Raw genomic sequence first — 19,189 nt, 5'->3', positions numbered from 1 at the left:
TCATAGTCTTTGGGAATAATTTCATGCACTCTTGCTAGCACTGCTAGTATTTCTGGCCAATTTGCATTCATTATATTCTATCCAAAAGTAAATACCTCCTTATTAAACAAATTCCAGAAAATGGTGCAATGGCCCTTGACAGAACATTTGTCATCCGATAATAGTGTTCTGTTCCTTCAACGTGTGGTGAACTCGAAAAAAGATTTTTTTATTGCACATTGCAAAAGTTGCAGCAGAGGGCAAATGTGCCTGACCTGGATTATGTCCCAGATTAGTATCTGATGGGAGCATAAAAATGTGGGGTGGTTCCATCAGTCAATACGTAGTTCACAAGCTCTTAAACATATTTGGGAAAGACAATAGAAAACCCTACTCAGTGATGGCAAAACAAACAAACAAAATTTGCAGTTGCAAAAAATAAAGATGCCATTTAGAGGTTCTTGTAATCTGTATGGTGGGATGGACTTTTGCCATTCCTTCACTACAGGTGAGAACCTCACACATCATAGCACATGCTAAGGATGCCACTGAATATTCAGGATGGTTCAGGCACAGAATGATGATTTAAGTTGTGACCAGGAAGAAGATGACCCCACCAAGTACAATATGCAGAGATCATAATCCTCAGGAGTTTGCCACAAAACAACCCTATAATGGACTTCGCCTCATTATAGTCTGCCCATGGACTGTCTCGCCAGAGTGGTGCATGCTCTAGTTATCTCCTGCTTGGACTACTGCAATGTGCTCTACGTGGGGCTACCTTTGAAAGTGACCTGGAAACTACAACTAATCCAGAATGTGGCAGGTAGACTGGTGACTGGGAGTGGCTGCCAAGTAACACCGGTCCTGAAAGACCTACATTGGCTCCCAGTACGTTTCCGAGCACAATTCAAAGTGTTGGTGCTGACCTTTAAAGCCCTAAACGGCTTCAGCCCAGTATATCTGAAGGAGCGTCTCCACCCCCATCGTTCAGCCCAGACATCGAGGTCCAGTGCTGAGGACTTTCTGGTGGTTCGCTCACTGTGAGAAGCGAAGTTAGAGAGAACCTTCTCAGTAGTGGCGCCCACCCTGTGGAACACCCTCCCATCCGACGTCAAGGAAATAAACAACTATCTGACTTTTAGAAGACATCTGAAGACAGCCCTGTTTAGGGAAGTATTTAATGTTTGATGCTTTATCGTATTTTAAATATTTTGTTGGAAGCCCCCCAGAGTGGCTGGGGAAACCCAGCCAGATGGGAAGCGTATCAATCAATCATCATCATCAACATCTAACGTTAAGGCTTAGCTCCTTAGCATCCTTTCAGTTATTGGAAGAGAAACACAGTCGGCTTTTGTTCAGATCCAGCTGGCGCCACTAGATGTCATGGCAGTCCTTTTCGATCGGAAGGAAGAAGTGGTGGAACCAGTTTGATTACATCCCTTTCTATGGCTGGAAACAGATGGTGCTTCTGCGCTCCCAAGTATTAATGTATATACACTCTTACCTTGTTGGAGTGGCATAGGATGGAGCCACACAGCAATTATAGTGCAGCAGAAATGTAAAAAATTGAGTCTATGAGAAGAAAAGCTTAGATGACTTAAATCACGTGGCTCTTTGTAAACCGCTTTGAGTTTTTTTTTCTTTTTATAATCAAGTATAATTTAATAATTGTAGTAAATAAAACAATGGCTTTAAGGAACCTCCATTTTCAGAGGCGATATATCACTGAATACCAGTTGCTGAGAAGCCACAGCAGTGGAGGGCTATGAAGAACCTAAGAAGTGTCTTGCTGGATCAGAGCATAGGCCCAACTGGTCCAAGCACCCTGATAACCCCCTGCTCAAAAAAAAAAACTTCAAAAAATTACCACAAATCATTTTATGAATATATGCATGTGCCTTCATGCACCTAAAATGTCTTCCTTCTGAGGTAAAGCAGCTCTCTTCAAGGCTAGCTAGATGGTTTACCAATGAGATAAAGCAGAACAAACAATGGCGAAATGTTGTGAGCCCATTCAGCCATCTTCCTTGAGTTGCAAAATACTTAGCGACTGAGTTACAGGATTGCAGTGTGGGGGTGATGGCCTCACTCACTAAAACACAGATATAGCATCCGAGAGGCTCCAACTGACTTGCGTTAAGGGAAGAACAAATGCCTGGTGCAGGAAATCCTGTAAAACCAGCCCCATCTATTATGCTCTGAAATTTCTGTTTGAAATTTCCACCCCAGCACATAGCCCAGCTGCCAAAAAGAAGAAGGGCAGTCTAGCTGGGAGCAAGCTAAGGTAACTTCTTCAACTTCCTCACTCTAGGAAATATCTATGCAGTAATCTTTGGCAGTGCTAAAATTAGTACTTCGGCAGTTTTCATCGCATTCGTTTGACGCCGCCCTGAAATTTTCACTAATGTAAAAGATAAGTTCTTTTACATTTTAGTCATGCCTTAATATATTTACCAGTCCCTTTATGTGTTGACAAAGAAGCAAGTTGTGCTGAGCTCAGAGGGGCTTACATACCCCTGGGATAGCTCAGTCGGTAGAGCATGAGACACTTATTCTCAGAGTCGTGGGTTCGAGCTCCACGTTGGGCAAAAAAGGTTCCTGTGATGCAGAGGGTTGGACTAGATGATCCTTGTGGTTCCTCCCATCTCAACAGTAAGTGGGAATTGGAATGCAGCCCTGGAATCTTGGGGAAATCATGTTGCTCTGAGGTATCGTGGGCAGTCAAAATGGTCAGTTGTTTCCCAGACACAGCTAGTGGATAAGTCCACATTAGGGCTGGGTGATATATTGATATATCATCCCAAACTGGTTTGAAGTCCATACTGTGATATTGGTTTCATAATTTTTGACCTGACAATATATTGTGAATCAAATCGTGGTCTGTGTGTGAGCGCGCTATGCAAAAATCACGATGTGGGGGAAAGGGTCGGCCGATGCCTCTACATAGCTCCATTCTTATTTCAGACATTGTAATATATAATGGGAAATGAGGAGGAGGGGGCAGAAGCAGAGAGGCAGCTGGCTGACATGGTGTCATTAGAAAGCATCCCATACCCTCCAGCTCCCAGAACCCGGCGAGCCTTAAAAGTAGGAGAACAAGGAGCTCAAAGGCAGAGGGCACATAGCAGCACCCGAATGAGGAAGTGGGAGAGACGGGGGTGGAGATTCACTCAGGACAACCCCATTATCCAAGAGGCTGGGTTCTATAGCCTCTCTCTGTAAATATTGAAATGAAAAAGGATGGTAAGAAACCTTTTCTTGTCTTTATACTTTCCTGGGCAAACAGCCAGGGGCCACTGGCAGCATCCTGACATGAGCCCTACTGCTTGGCTCTGCATAGTTCCTTCCTTATTTCAGACATTGTGATCTATCGGTCTAAACCACTGAGCCTCTTGGACTTGCCGATCAAATGGTTGGCGGTTCGAATCCCCACAACAGGGTGAGCTCCCGTTGCTCTGTCCCAGCTCCTGCCAACCTAGCAGTTTGAAAGCACGCCTGTGCAAGTAGATAAATGGGTACCACTGCGACGGGAAGGTAAATGGCATTTCTGCGCTTCCGTCATGGTGTTCTGTTGCACCAGAAGCGGTTTAGTCATGCTGGCCACAGGACTTGGAAAGCTATCTGTGGAGAAACACCAACTTCCTCGGCCTGAAAGCGAGATGAGTGCTGCAACCCCATAGTCCCCTTTGATTGGACTTAACTGTCCAGGGGTCCTTTACCCTTTCTTACCTTTATATCACAATGTTTAGCTGGTGATCTGTCACGATGTTGAAAGCCAGATACTGCCCAGCCCTAACCCATATCTAGATAAAACCTGCAGTTGGGGGCCTGACAGCAGTCGCTGGGATTAGGACTAAGGGCTGTCCTTACCAGTGCCCCCCTGAAACTGGAGCTAGTGCTGTTTGCCAGCATCATGCTATGTGTCTAAATGTTGGTGGAGGCGAAGGTGAGAGGCTGCCTCAGCTTCCATGGGACCTGTTCCTGAACAAGCCCATGCTGGTATCAAATGGAGGAGTGTAATGAACTAGTATAGGCTGTGCAAGAGCATAGATTGCAGAGCAGAGTCCACCTTCTGTACAAATGGCTGTGTACTGGGAAAGGAATCGTTGCCGTGTGGGCGTTAGAGTGGGAGGCTGCAAAGAATGGCTGGTACAGAGAGGAAACGAAAAGAACGAACACGAGAGAGACATTTGCTCATCCCAGGTGGTGGGGGCCGAGGAGGACACAGGAGCAGCGAGAGGGGGAGAAACTGAAAACACACACACACCAACTAATTGGAATGGACATTGTGACTTTTGGCAGAGAAAGCACAAGCGTTGTGTCAGTTGCTCATTTATACTCCCTGGTAGCTCTCGCTATTGCAGCATTAAAAGCAAGGAAAATCAGGGAGACAAACTTTGCCTGTACTGGATTCCACTGGATTCCACGGTTCTCCAAAAATGTTTTCTGTAAAAGGCGAAAGATTGATACAATCTGAAGAGAAACCAGAAAATGTTTTCTGGAGTGCAAGCCAGCCAATCAGGAGGATCAATGGTCCTTTGGCTGTGTTTCTGGCATTTAGCAGGATGGGAGGGAGGAGAAAGGGCTTCCTGACTCTCTCCCTTCTCTCTTCCAAACATGGCCACTCTTTCCTCTCTCTCTCAGCCTGTGCTGCAAACAGAATGTTTGCAAGCTGCCCAGAGAACATAAGGTGATGTGCAACCCCCATCTCTGGCCAGCAAGAGACTGCAGGAGTTCCAGTGCTGACCTGGGTTCGGTTTCCTTGGAATGAAGGTTAATGCAGTTTGTGGTTCTTTTAGGATATGCGGTTTTATTTACACACATGTACAACCTGAGCATAGGGTGGAGGGGCTCACAGCATTAACACTCCTGCAGATCTTGTTTCCTCATTGGGTTTCCAGGGAGGCCTCCAAGTCATAGCTTTGGGTCGAGAAATGAGCAAGACACACCTCTGTGTCTCCAGTCATCATTGCCCTCCCCAGCGTTTGCCTTTTGCTGCTGTCGGTCTCCTCTGGAGGAGAGTTGAGGGAGGCAGCTTCTAGCCTGCTGAGAAGATCCTTCTCTCACTCAACTGTATTTAAAACAAGTTGCTGAAGTGCCCGAAGCGCTGCACCAGCCGTTGGAACTGCATAATAATAATAATAATAATAATAATAATAATAATAATAATAATTAGTATTTATACCTCGTCCATCTGGCTGAGTTTCCCCAGCCACTCTGGGCGGCTCCCAATCAAGTGTTAAAAACAGTGTCCGATAACTTTCTTTTCTGCTTTGCTTTTATGTATTTATATCTTTTCTAGTTTTGAATTTGTTCTGTGTACTATAAACTTCTGATTTCTGATCTTATTTGAATTTACAGGCATGCTTTGTAAACTTCCTTCTTCCCCCTAGACTCCATGCCTCACTGTTTTGCATTTTGATAAGAAGTGGTTTACAACCACTTTAGGCACCGCTCACTGTGGAAAGGGGGCATCTAAATCAATCAAATCGATCAAACTGACTAGCCCAGGAGCTCAGCTGCCAATGAAGCCATGTGAACATGAGAAGGAACGAAGGGGTTCTTCAAACATTGTAGATGCAAGTATAGTGTAGTTATTCTTGCATAATCCTTCTCAAACAGATGGATGCCAGCATGCAAAGGAACTGACAGTCAAGGTAGCATATGTGTAGTCTCTGTAGGTGTCACTGGTAGGAAGCCAAGCTTGGGAGATGAATACTGCTATGATTTATCTGTCCAACATGCACCTGCCATTGAAGCAATCCTGTCCCTGGAAACTGGAGTATAGTTTTAAGAGCTGGCTCCATGTGAGTATGATTTATTCCACACCAGTGACGGATTTGGCAATGTGCTTACAGGATGCTGTGCTCTTGGCTTGGCACTATGGTACAAAATTGCTTAAGAAGTATATTATCTGAGTCAAAAGTAAACCTAATGAAGGTGAGGCAGATTTGACTTCTGTTGGATACAGCAGGACTTAGGCGTGGGTGACTTCCGTCACTTTTTTTTTTTGCACCAGTGCAATCATCTACTTTCCTGTTTGTTTTTCATGAATCTAAAAACATTATCATCATCATCTTTTAAACAAGTATGCTAATATTAATTGTGCATACTGTTCAAGCCCCCCTTTTACTCTCCCGGTTGCTTTCATGTTCTTGTTACTGTTTCTGGACTCCTTTGTTCCAATTTAGATGACTTTTAAAAATAATAATGATAAGCAAAAGCATGGAGAACATCCACCACTGGAGGTCCTGTGCATCTGAATGCCAGTGGCTGGGAACCACACTTGGGCAGGGCACTGTTGCAGAAAGTCCTGCTTGTGGACTTCCCATGGGCATCTGATTGAGATGGGTTTTAGGTCTGATCTAGCAGGGCCCTTCCTATGCTCTCCTTTGTGCCCTCCGACAACCATTGTATCTGATTGACTGAAGAGAGAACTATGTATGTGTGACGTTAACATATGAGAGTGCTGGAGGTGAAATAGTTAAACAAGTTACCCAATCAGAACCCAGGGGGGTGGAGTCAGTGGGACTATAAAACCAGCTCTGTGAGGGGCGAAGGAGGGAGTTCTTTGGGAGTTGGGTGATTGGTTGGAGTGGGAGTGAATTGGGATAGAGTCTGTGGGTAAGTTGAGTTAGTGTAGCAAAATAAGCTGAGTCAGGAACAGTTAGGAGCTAGGAAGACAAGTACATATCTGAGAGGTGGTTTAGTGAGTGAGAGCAGGTAGCGGAAGTTATAGGTCTGGATAGGCAGCCCATGATTGTAGTTGACTGAGACCGTTTATGAAACCCCACACTTGTTAAACTGAAATAAATAAACAGACTCAGTATTTTACCAGGTAGGGCCTGGGTGGTGGCAGTGAGAAATAAAGTGGATCAATAGATGGTGAAATGTCCAGGGACCCTGTGTGATCGTCACAGTATGTAATTTTGTCATCAAAATCTGATGCGATGATGCCATGGGGAACAATTGCTGAACAGTAGTGAAGATAAATGAGGCCAAAGACAGGGATGGCCAAGAAGATCAGCAATGGGGCTGAGAAGAAACAGCTGCCAGAGAAATAAAAGGGGGCATTTCAATGGTTCAGACCAGAAACCTTCCAGGGGACATTTATACTACACATAAAAAAGGAGAGAAGCAAGCACTCAAAAATCAATAAAGATTACAGTTTTGGTGACTGTTGAGAGTTCGTTGTAACAGATCCTTGGGGCCTCATACATCTCCTTTTTATTCTGCAGTCATGATGATTTGTGCTTATGGTGCTGTTATTCATGCAGATCAGGCTATCCATGGCTTCTAGAATACCAGTTGCTGGGTCTCATGTTCCAGCTGCATTTCTGTGTGTGTCTCATCATTTGGCCACTGTGAGAACTGACTCTAACCCAGCAGGGCTCCTCTCGAAAAATATTATTCAAATATTATTCCCTCTCCCCGCCCCAAATCTGAGCACCTCTGAAAACTACTTCTGTGAATTAGTGTCATGAAGATGATCCATGTCAGGTTGCGGGAATCTGAGTCCCTTGAGGTGTGGTTGCACACCAGCCAACTCCCATCAGCCTCAACCGTAATGGCCAACAATTGGGGATGATAGGAGTTGTAACCTGAAAAAAAGGATGGGCTATAAATGTAAACAATAACAACAACAACAACAATAACCACCTGTAGGGCTGCCATACACCTAGAATTTCCCAGACAAAGCTGGGATTCTGCCATCAGAAACAGTATCTGGGCTGAAATCACTGAAATGTCCAGGAAAATCTGAAGGGAGCATGGAAAATAGTCAGAAAAGAAGTATTTGGAGACTCCTTTTCATTCCCACATCATTCTGCACTGCCTCTGGTTTGAAAAAGAGAAGGACTCCACATTAACTTTGGGTTGCCAAAATGCTTTATTCCAAAGCTTCATTCAGAATTCACTGACACTTAGGGCTGAACGGGATTTACTATTTTGCCAACAAATAATGTGTAGTTGGTCTGTCTTTCATACATCAGCACAAAAAAGGGCTTGTTGAATTCTAAGGTTGGAGGCAAAGACATAGGTATGGCTTCTACAACAGTGGCTGCTGCCGCCTCTGACCCTTTCTCATCCATGGTGAGCACAGCCTTATGGGTAGCCTGAGGAAGAACAAAGAAAGACATCAGAGTTTGGAGAGGAGAAAAGGATTTCATTTGTGAAGGAAATGCTTTTTTTGAAAGGCCTTTGTCTTCACTGCCGCTTACCTCTGGCCATCTATGTGATTTCCCCTTCTGTCAATGAGTAACTTTGCTGAGGTGACATCACAAAAACACATGGGTTGGTGCAACCAATCACAATAAATGCATATGAGGGCAAATTAGACCCTCAGCAGCCAAGGACCCAAAAGGGTATCAGAACTCTTGGGCAAACCCTAATGTTCAGAAACGTGAGCTTTGTTGGTACTGACAGACAGCATATGGCACAGTCCTATTTCAAATACATGTCTTCAAATAAAAAAAGAACAGGGTGGACAAGGCCTGGCTTCATTACTTAGTCTGCCAAGACCCCAGTACAGTGTTACCTCTGGATGTGAACGGGATCCGTTCCGGAGCCCTATTCGCATCCAGAAGCGAACGCAACCAGTGTCCATGCATCTGCATGTGCGCGGGTCACGATTTGCCGCTTCTGCGCATGCGCGTGACATCATTTTGACCATCTGCGCATGAGTGAGTGGCGAAACCCGGAAGTAACACGCTCCATTACTTCCGGGCCGCTGCAGCGCGCAACCCAAAAATACTTATCCTGAAGCTACTTCAACCCGAGGTATGACTGTAGTATCCAACACTTCTGCCACGTGCTCTGGGCCTACATTATGGCTAAATTTTAATCCTGCTAAATGTAACTTTTGTTTTATTTATCGTAGTTGTGCTCAATTTCATTTCCCATTCATACGAGCAGGTTGCATAGCTCCTTCCTCTTTGATATGTCCACTTTCTCTGGTCCTCATCTCCTTAATTCTGCGGTGTGTCGCAACTCCTATTATTAGGCAATATGGTCCTTAAGATTTGCAAGAGGGAGTCTTTGCTTACCATCCCTACCAGCACCTACTAGCGAAGAAGAAGAAGAAGAAGAGTTTGGATTTGATATCCCGCCTTTCACTCCCCTTCAGGAGTCTCAAAGCGGCTAACAATCTCCTTTCCCTTCCTCCCCTATAACAAACACTCTGTGAGGTGAGTGAGGCTGAGAGACTTCAAAGAAGTGTGACTGGCCCAAGGTCACCCAGCAGCTGCATGTGGAGGAGCGGAGACACGAACCCGGTTCACCAGATTACGTGACTACCGCTCTTAACCACTACACCACACTGGCTCTCACACTGGCGAGGCTTGCCTGGTGCCTTCCTTATATATCTTTAGGTGCCAGGTGAAAATATTCCTCTTAAACTAGGCCTTTGGGTGATTAAAATCATATACCCCTTTTAAATGTGTTTGTCAGAGGGGATTTATTGCTTTGTTTTCATTTTATTATGTATTTTGTGTTCTCATTTGAACAGCGGTATACAAATTTAATTAATAAGAATAAGAATAATTTAAACAGATGGAGCACAATTAATTCAATTTGCCCAAATAAAACAAGATACTTTGCAAAAGAAAAAAAAAAAAAAGAGAAGAAGTCATGTGACTAATGGGAATTCTTGTTTTCAACTTACTTTTCCCACTTTCAAACGCTGCCCAGTGATTCCTGTCAGATCAGCTTGATCACTGAAGACATCAGTAATGCCCATTTTGCTGAGGGTCTCCTTTAGTTCATAGCTGGCAGAAATATTAAACTTTGGAAGGAACACAGATGCTGTACCACTTCAGGAACAGAAAGATACAAGAAATTACTTCAGTTATTTGCTCAAATGGCTGACATCTAAAAGGGCATCTCATGGCTCCCAAGCAGATATGATAGAAACATATTCTCATTGAGACTCAATGTGCTTGGAGCCTTGTCCAGCTATGGCAACCATCACCATCCTGGTACGTACCATGTATTTTGGATTACGGTTCGTATAAGCCCTAGTTAGCACAGCCCTGCTGGCTAGGGCTGATGGGAGCTGTAGCCTAAAACATCCTGCGTGCACCAGGTTGCTGAATGCCGTGTTACAGCAACAAACTTTATGTAGGGCTGCCCTTGAGAACTTTTCAAAGGCTTCAGCCGGTGCAAAATGTTGTGGCATGGCACCCCGTTCAGTATAAAGGTACTCAGCAAAATGGCACCCAGTTCCACAGCCTGTGAATGGAGCTGCAATATTTCCCTTGGTTGCAGCATGAAAGAATATTCCATCCGTTATACTTTGCATTTACAGAGCACATTTCAGGTTTGAGGAGCTCCATATATGTTATCTCAGAACAAGGCCAGCCATAGCATTAGGCAGAGTGAGGCAGCTGTCTCAGGTGGCAGAAATTAGGGAGAAATTAGGGAGTGACAACAAGATGATGATGGACAGAACTGTAGGTAAAGGTAAAGGACCCCTGGACGGTTAAGGTGACTATGGGGTGTGGTGCTCATCTTGCTTCAGGGAGATTTCCGGGTCATGTGGCCAGCATGACTAAACTGCTTCTGGTGCAACGGAACACCGTGACGGAAACCAGAGCATACAGAAACACCATTTACCTTCCCGTCGCAGTGCTGCCTATTTATCTACTTGTGCTGGTATGCTTTAGAACTACTAGGTTGGCAGGAGCTCGGATAGAGCAATGGGAGCTCACCCTGTCACATGAATTCGAACTGCCGATCTTTTGATCGGCAAGCCCAAGAGGCTCAGTGGTTTAGACCACAGTGCTACCCACATCCCACAGAGCTATGAATAGACAGAGCTGTGTACTCAGGTGCAGCAGACGATTCTGGTTACTACCGATGTTAAAGTATGATTTGAATGGCCAGTCAAGTCAGCTTCTGTATGTGACATGGGGGAAGCATCCAGTCATTTGTCTAAGGGCAGCTTACTCTGTGGCATTAACACCTTCATGTTTTAATTAGACACAAGCATTCTGGTTATATGAGGCTGGTTATCCTACAGCTACGGCTAGGAGTAGTCTTACGACTAGATAAGTTTGCCATGGCAAAGTAAGAGTAGTCCTAACATTCAGAAAGGCTTTCCTATATTATATGGTCCACATCTAGTCCTTTACCTTGTAAGTGGTATGGTAATCGAAGACAGTAAGGCTGGATCTACACTGATCTGTAAAAACGCTGTAAAAAATCCCCCACAATATAGCTCTTAATACAATTTCCTATTGCCGATGGATAGCTGCTCTACAGGACCCTCTGGTGTCACATTTTTATAATGCATTTTAACGTTATAACCGACCAGTGTAGCTTTGCCCTAAGTTGCTGATTGGTTACAAATATATCTAATGGAAACATTAAAGAAGCAACACAAAACTTACCGGTGGAGCTTTACTGCCCATTTGGTCCAAGTATCTAATGAGAAAGCCTCTTCAACCTGCTTGAGTTTTCCGGAATCTGGCAGAATAAAGAATGTGGTGGCACTCCCCTTGTAGTCCATTCGTAGCACTTGGCAATGCAATTCAGCATCATAGTAATACCAGAACCAGCCCAGCCTGTGCATCATCGGGACTTTGACAGTTGTGTGTTCGTTCACAAAGAAGTCCCTTTCTTCTGTCTGAGCTGGATCAAAAGGTTTTTCCCAGGCACCTTAAGAGAAAAGAAGAGACCACCACCACATTACGGAGAGATTACACAGTTCATTCAAATCACATTTGATCTTATTTGCAATATTAGTGTGTTTTTTTCTGGCAGAGATTGTTGCTACATGTCAGTGGGTTCATAGACAGGCACCGTTTGTTTTCCCATCGCAGTGCTGCAGCAGTCTTGACTGCAGCTCAGCTTCCTGAACTGCTATGTAGGGTTGAATACAGTTGATTTATGTTTATGCATGCAGAGAGGGGGGAAAAGGGGCAAGATATGATTGCTTTTGGTGCGCTGTTTAACTGGGGTGTGTTTTCCTGGACTTGCAGCTAGTTCGTCACGTGAGAATGAGTCAGCAACCATGTGAGAACGACTCAGCAGAAACTACAATATAGAGGCTGCTGTGTTTGGAGGCAAGTTTGCTCTCAGTCAGAGTGTGGTCTGTATGCTGTAAGGAAAGTATCTGCTGTATGTATCTGGAACTGCATTATTGTCAGTAAAGCAACTGATTCTTCTTAGAAGTGTTTACTGTTTCTCTGGTCTTTTGCACACCCTGCTGACATTGGGGTGGGCACTTTGCACATGCCCCAACAAATACGACAGCAACAAAGCTGCACCAGAGCAGTACACAATAAGAAAGTAAAGGAAATTAATTGTTTAGCTGAGAGGGGTCAAACGTAGGATCCAAGCCCACAGGGATCACTTGGGGCATCCCTCTCCACCACCTCCCCACCTCCTCCCGGTGCTTCAATTACACTGGATAAAAAGTTAAACCTCTTGCTGGATCCTTTAGGAATCCCCACCCCAAACCCTAAATATGGGAGCATTTTTAAGAAGGCCACGGCTGGGGAAGAAAAGGTTAACTTGCCCCATCTGCTGTGGACCTCCCCCTCCCCAAACTGCTCTACAACAATGGTGCCTGAAAAAAGTATATGGTTGGCTTCAATTTCCATCAAGCTCAAATAAGGCATAGGGGGCTCTTTTCAGCCAGGGGTTGGGGAGTTGTAGCTAGGAAGGGAAGAGTTAACCATTACCACCCTGGCCACTGTGGATCATGCAACAAAAATGCCTTCTGTGCTGCAATTAGGATAATGGTGGAGACATTACAGTAAGAGACTCTAGGGGTGAAAGAATGAATAGCTGAAATGTAGGTTGAATGTGTTCATGTTACAGCTGGGTGCCCACCCTGTGGAACACCCTCCCATCCAATGTCAAGGAAATAAACATCTATCTGACTTTTAGAAGACATCTGAAGGCAGCCCTGTATAGGTGAGTTTTTTTAATTTGAGGTTTTCCGTGTTTTAATATTTTGTTGGCAGGCGCCCAGAGTGGCTGGGGCAATCCAGTCAGATGGGTGGCAAATAAATAATAAAATTATTTTTTATTATTACTGGTGAAGATAACATGTGGTGGCAGCTTCACTGTGAGACTCAAGGCTGGAGATATGTATGCAAACCCTACCCTCTAGGTCCTCACATGAATTGCCCCCCCTTTCAGTTGAGCAGGGAGGTTTTGTAGGCAGCTTCTACTGAACTCACTTGAACAAGAGTAGGACACGTTGTGTGTCGTTATCAGTGTTCCTGGTCATATGGAGGGAACTACACACATTCAAGGGAACACAAACAGAAGCCCCTCAAAGATTTTCCCCCAGCAAATGAGGGGATGCTTGTGGACGAAATATTTGGGGGGATTAAAGGAAGGGGATCATTGGCTCACTCCATGCCTTTGTCCACAGATACATGCCTCAAGTCACAGGCAAAGGATTCTCCCTGATAATAATAATAAATAATAGTTATTTTATTATTTCTACCTCGCCCATCTGACTGGATTGCCTAGAGATGGGATTTACTCTGAGCCCATGAGCCCCTTCTGAGCAAAGTGCAAATTTCAGAGAACTGCTGCGTTTCAGCTTTCACATGGTTTCGGAAAATTCAAATTAGAAGGTTTATTTTAAAATCTGAACGGAGTTGAATTTATCCCCCACCCCAAAGTGTACCTTTAAAGAATATGTAGTTCACTATAGCCAGTGAGGTATCTGGATCAAGACCTTTGACGACCTCCGAAATTTTCCCGTGGGTTTTCTTGTCTATATAATCGTTGATTTGTTTCTCGGCTTCTTTTGGCTCCTGGAATTTCGTGGGCAACACCTCTGTGGCGTAAAAAGCCTTGACGTCATCCAGAAAGGTTGGTAATGCCTCCAGGCCCTCCCTTAAAAAAAGAGCATCTCCTAGCTCGAGTTGGTACCCAGAATCTGAGCGAGTGAGCACGGAAAAGTCATTATGGAGTGCCCGGTGAATCTCCTTCTCTGGAATTTCTGTCAGGTTAAAGCAAAGGCCTTCTAGGATCTGAGTGCGTGTGGCAGATTTTGCCCCCAGTGAAAGAATGGAAAAGGCGGATGCAATACTGACGGGCGAGAAGAAAATATTTGCATCAGGTGAGGCTGCAGAAGCCAGACTAATAAATTTAATTGCAAAACGGCCAATATTTGGATATATAGCAGTTAGCTGTGTGCTGTTCTGTTCATTAGGACCCTGATGATGCCCATTGGAGAGGCTGGCCAATATCAAACAGAGACAGATGGCAGAGTGCATTCTTCCGGTCAGTTCTTCTGCGAATTGAGAGAGAGAGATTTTTACTTGCCACAAAATGTGTTAGTAGCAACAGCAGCAACAACAACTCAAAACAGTTCTTGCTCCGATTCAGAGTCAGCTCGTCTCCTGAAGGTCAACATGAGTGGAAGATGGAAGAAGCATTTCACAATGCATTGTTAGACTTCAGTCAAGAATGTACTTTACTGGCTCCACTCCAAACACAATGCATACCTCAACGCCATAATATGCACACATCTATCTGCAATATAGATTTGCACATGTTGGTTATGCTTTAGTGCAGACCCTCCAAGTGTCCCTATTTTCCAAGGACAGTCCCAGATTTACAGAACACCTCCCGGTTTCTGATTTGATCCTGGAATGTCCCACTTTTCCTTAGGACATCCCTACTTTCATGGAGAAATGTTGGTGGGCATGGAGTTATGTGACCCCCAAGCCAAAGAGATAAGTAACTATACAACCTTTAGAAGACTTCTGAAGGCAGCCCTGCATAGGGAAGTGGTTTTTTAAATGTTTAATGTTTTATTATGTTTTTAGATATGTTGGAGTGACAGGGGCAACCCAGTCAGATGGGTGGGGTATAAATGATGATGATGATGATGGAATAAAGGTAACAGTTAAGGGACCCCTGACCATTAGGTCCAGTCGCGGATGACTTTGGGGTTGCGGCGCTCATCTCACTTTATTGGCCAAGGGAGCCGGCGTACAGCTTCCGGGTCATGTGGCCAGCAGGACTAAGCCGCTTCTGGTGAACCAGAGCAGTGCACAGAAACACCATTTACCTTCCCGCTGGAGCGATACCTATTTATCTACTTGCACTTTGACGTGCTTTCGAACTGCTAGGTTGGCAGGAGCAGGGACTGAGCAATGAGACCTCTACCCGTCGCAGGGATTCGAACCGCCGACCTTCTGATCGGCAAGTCCTAGGCTCTGTGGTTTAACCCACAGCACCACCCGCATCCCTTGATGGTGGAATATGACATCCCTATTTCTTCAGAGAAATGTTGGAGGGTATGTTAGTGTGCACATGGTATGGAGCCAACCTCCGCTTTGCAGGTTTAGCTGCCTACGGCATGGCATAAATGTGGACGATGTGACAATGTCCACGACTGGCCAGTGAGAACATAAGAAGAACTCTGCTGAATCAAACCAAAGCCCCATCTTGCCCAGCATCCTGTTCTCACGGTGGGAAACCAGGTGCTTATGGGAAGTAGGACTTGACTGCAACAACACTCTCCCTACTTGTGATTTCCAGCAACTGCTATTCACAAACAGGTTATCTCTGACAGTGGAGGCAGAACATAGCCACCATGGCTTGTGGTTTTTAATAAACTTATCCTCTATTAATGTGACTGATCCTCTTAGGTTGTAAACCATTTGAGTACTTTGTTAAAAAGCCGACACATAAATGGAGTGTATAAATAAAGTAAATGAAAACTCTAGTGATACAAGTGCACTCAATGACTTTTGTATCTATGTCACTACTCGGAGCAATGGATTTTTCGACCAGCCTGGTGTCCTCCAAGTCTTTTGGACTTCAACTCCAGCAGCCCCAGTCATCATGGCCAATGATCAGGAATGATGGGAGATGTAGTACAAAAAAAATCTAGAGGGCAGTAGGTTGTGGAGGGCTGCTTTAGAGAGTTTCGCTACTAGCAAACTACCCCTGTTGGAGTACGCACAAAGCAATTCATTTTTGGTTACTTGAAGGGATTGAAATACATTTCCCTTGCAAGAAGCTTAATCTAAAAAAAACTAATCAGAATATCTAGAAATTCAAACAAAACCAAAACCCCCATGCCCAAATAAAATAAATAAACCAAAAACAGCCCAATCAAACTCAAACTTTGATCCCCAAGTACAATAACAAATATTTGTTGCAGGAAATGATTATGACAGTCATCCTGGACTTTGAGAAGTCTCAGGGGTGCAAATATAGCATTGTCTGGGGATACATGCCTGGTGCCACTGTGCCATTTTGCACGTAGGATTTGGGTAATTTAAAGTGACATGCATGCAATTATTGCAGGTTAGCCAAAAGCAAGCTCTTGAGAGCCAATTAGCTGTGAAAATCAGTCAGTCAGTCACCAGGACTGCAGACCTGATGACTTTAAGAGTTTAAAATACTATATGTATTTATTGTTTTTAAAGTTTATTCAATATAACTTTTTTAAAAAGCATTTTGGATTTTTAAATAATTATGTTTAAATATTCACAATTTAAACATAAAATTCATACATTTATTATTTTAATGTGAAAGTTTGCACATGTTCACCTTTTATTTTAGAACTGAAGCAATGTAGATTGCAGGTGCAAGGTAGCCTTAAAAATGAATGTGTAATGATTTGCATCTATTTTGAAAAAAAAGCAGCAATTTAAAAATGGGATGGCAATTTGACCTAAAAGATAATTATTCCCATTTATTGGAGCTTTTTTCCACTGTCCCTTCACCATAAATTCACAGGTTGGGTTACAAAATATAAGGGAACGCTTAGTCTCTTTAACAATCTGCCTCACCCCATACCTAGTCTTTCCTTTACACCTGACCAATTCCCTTCCTTTACACTTCACCCATCACCTATCCCTTATAGTTCCCCCAACCACCCTCCCCTCACAGTTCACCTCAAGCAACTAGCCCTAGCCTCACCTCTATTAAAAGGAGCCTGGCAGACACTTCAGAGAGCTCCCACCCTCCTTTAAACGCCGTGGTGTTTAACAGAGGGTGAGTGGTTTGCCAAATCGCTATCTGACATGCCTTCCACGCACCTTTAAACAGCTCGCCTGGGCTGCCCGCTTCTTGCTCACTTGCCTGTCTGCCATTCTGCCATCACATTGGAATTGTCAAAGCCGCCAATTAGCAGCTACCTAAACTGCAGCATGATCACAGTCTTACAAATTTATTATATAGTAAGACAATATTAAAATGAACTTACAATCAGAAAAATAGGGTGGGTTCTATATCTTTTAACTGAAGATGCATCTATCTATCTATCATCTATCTATCAATCATCTATCTATCATCTATCATCTATCTACCTATCATCATCATCTATCTAGAGTCTAGGTTTCAAATGCTAGAAAAAGAAGTTCAAACTATACTGGGTAGCTATAAGCTGAACACAAGTTTGTGAGGTGAATTAAAAACAGCAAGGTGGAGGTCATTTCTACATTGGATCTTCTTCTGAGTAAGCACTGTGCCAAACTGCTGGCTGTCACTTCTTATCAGTGATAAACATTAAATTGCATTTAGTGTTTTAGAGCTGGCATTGGCCAGAGAGGGCTGGTACATTCCCAACGGCATTATTTGACTCCCATGCTTTACAGTAGCATAGGAAGTTACCTAAAACAGAGACAGGCCATTGTTCAGTCTAGTTCAGTATTGTCTGCACTGATTGATAGCTGCTCTCCAGAGTTTCAGGCAGTGGGCATTCCTAGCGCTGCCTGAAGATGCTATGGTTTGTTCTGCCCTGAGCTCTGGCCCTTCCCCCATACTCTTTCCATGCAATCACATTCTCTTTTCAATATACTCATGTTTACTTTCTTCTAAATCATAAAAAACCTCTATAATACATTCCAATCTTTGAAATGTGTATGCTTTTCTGCACCAGATGATGTTCACTCCCCTTTTCATGCATGAGTACAAAGAAATCATTTTTAAACTTGGAAACAAAAAATATGCTTTCATTTTTCCGGTTTATGTGCACAAACATAAACAATCAGCACAAAAATTTGAAGGGAAATCTGGGGAAACTTTCACAATTACCTAACATCCTGAGTGACGAGGACATTAAAGTAAGTTTATGTATGATTCTGAGTAGTGCAAGAAATAAAAATCCTAAGTATCACTCTTATTGGCCCTGATAATGGACAACAAGAAGTCACTTAAAGACAGTTTTTTTCAGGAGAATAGGCAGATTTAAAAATACTCACTTGAAAATATGGCACAGTATTTTCAAATACATTGCGAAGCAGTATTTAACTGCTCTATCCCCCGTTTATCCAGATGAGTTTGCTTATTCTGTATTCATCCTGATTTGCTTGCATGGTAGATTGACTATGGACAGTATCTAAACAACGTGTTCAGTCAGTGCAAAGATTTAAACTTGAGCAACAGTTCCACTGTGCAAACGTTGATCCAGGCACTGATGGGACACTGGCTGGATACTGCCCTATGTCTGGTCTGCATGTCAATAAGCTTTTATCCTTCACTCATCCTGATTTGCTTATACCGTTTTTACACATCTTCCAATTTATCATTTGTTCACCCCCACACTTTTAAGTGCATTTTTACCCATTGCTTTCCAAAGCAATGGATTTGTTGCGGTAGGGCAACAAAACACTTTTATCCACTTTAACTGCACACGCCTGAAAAGGTTCTGGTATGCGCTTGAACTTCCCCCGCAAAACAGTGACAGTTTTGAGGACACCCAAAGAAGACAGATACTTACAGCAGTTGTGCAGAACCTTCCTTTCTGTTAGAAAGCATCTGATTATTTATGATCTGCTATTTATGCAAACTGCAATGTGAGCACAGTGCTTCATTAATACCTAACTGGGACTGTTGAAAGGTATTTGTTTTAAACATTGTCCAAACATTGCCAAAGAAGAGTCTTTGCTCTTCAGGCAAGGATAAATCAATTTGCTGACCTTGGCCGGGTGACAGGGGTGGAGAAAGGGGGGGTGCAGTTTACATGTTACCACCTGATGGTGTACAGGTTAAAGAGGGAATGGTTTGTAAACTCAAGAAATCCCTGTATTGTTTGAAACAGAGCGCTCGATACTGGCACACTAAACTAACAGAGGTACTGTTCTCATTAGATTTTAAACAAGGGAAAGCTGACTCTTGTGTGTTTGTGAAAGAAAATAACCAACACAAACTTTACTGCATTTGCTTTGTTGATGATATTCTGTTTTTGTGGAAAAATGAAGCAGAGTACAAAAACACACAT

At 43.6% G+C, this 19,189-nt stretch overlaps 1 protein-coding gene across 2 annotated transcripts; it reads right to left on the bottom strand.

The window, feature by feature from the left end:
- Positions 1-7,851: 7,851 nt before the first annotated feature.
- On the bottom strand, positions 7,852-18,823 carry LOC310846377 (alpha-1-antiproteinase-like). 2 transcript variants are annotated; one of them, XR_014565265.1, is made up of 5 exons: positions 18,689-18,823; positions 13,628-14,239; positions 11,370-11,637; positions 9,310-9,791; positions 7,852-9,044 (listed from the first exon to the last, which is right to left on the bottom strand). XR_014565265.1 is itself a non-coding variant. In XM_083742759.1 (5 exons), the coding sequence occupies exons 2-5, from the start codon at positions 14,220-14,222 to the stop codon at positions 7,905-7,907; spliced, it is 1,203 nt and encodes a 400-aa protein (XP_083598885.1). In that variant the 5' UTR covers positions 14,223-14,239; positions 18,689-18,823; the 3' UTR covers positions 7,852-7,904. The 2 variants fall into 2 exon arrangements, 1 of the variants encoding a protein (XP_083598885.1); XM_083742759.1 differs by having other exon boundaries at positions 7,852-8,096; positions 9,644-9,791.
- Between the last annotated feature and the right edge of the window lie 366 nt (positions 18,824-19,189).

Source organism: Podarcis gaigeae, assembly GCF_964106915.1.
Source record: "Podarcis gaigeae genome assembly, chromosome: 1".
NCBI lineage: Eukaryota > Metazoa > Chordata > Lepidosauria > Squamata > Lacertidae > Podarcis > Podarcis gaigeae.
The sequence above is the reverse complement of the archived record's forward strand: the minus strand, read 5'-3'. Positions and strand labels throughout refer to the sequence as shown.

Bases quoted from the DNA above. Each gene is read 5' to 3' on its own strand.
- LOC310846377 (XM_083742759.1), bottom strand. From the start codon at position 14,222: ATGCACTCTGCCATCTGTCTCTGTTTGATATTGGCCAGCCTCTCCAAT. The intron at 9,792-11,369 runs GTAAGTTTTGTG...CTGTTCCTGAAG, and splicing joins TGGGCAGTAAAGCTCCACCG to TGGTACAGCATCTGTGTTCC. The intron at 8,097-9,643 runs GTAAGTTGAAAA...GTTCTTCCTCAG, and splicing joins AGCGTTTGAAAGTGGGAAAA to GCTACCCATAAGGCTGTGCT.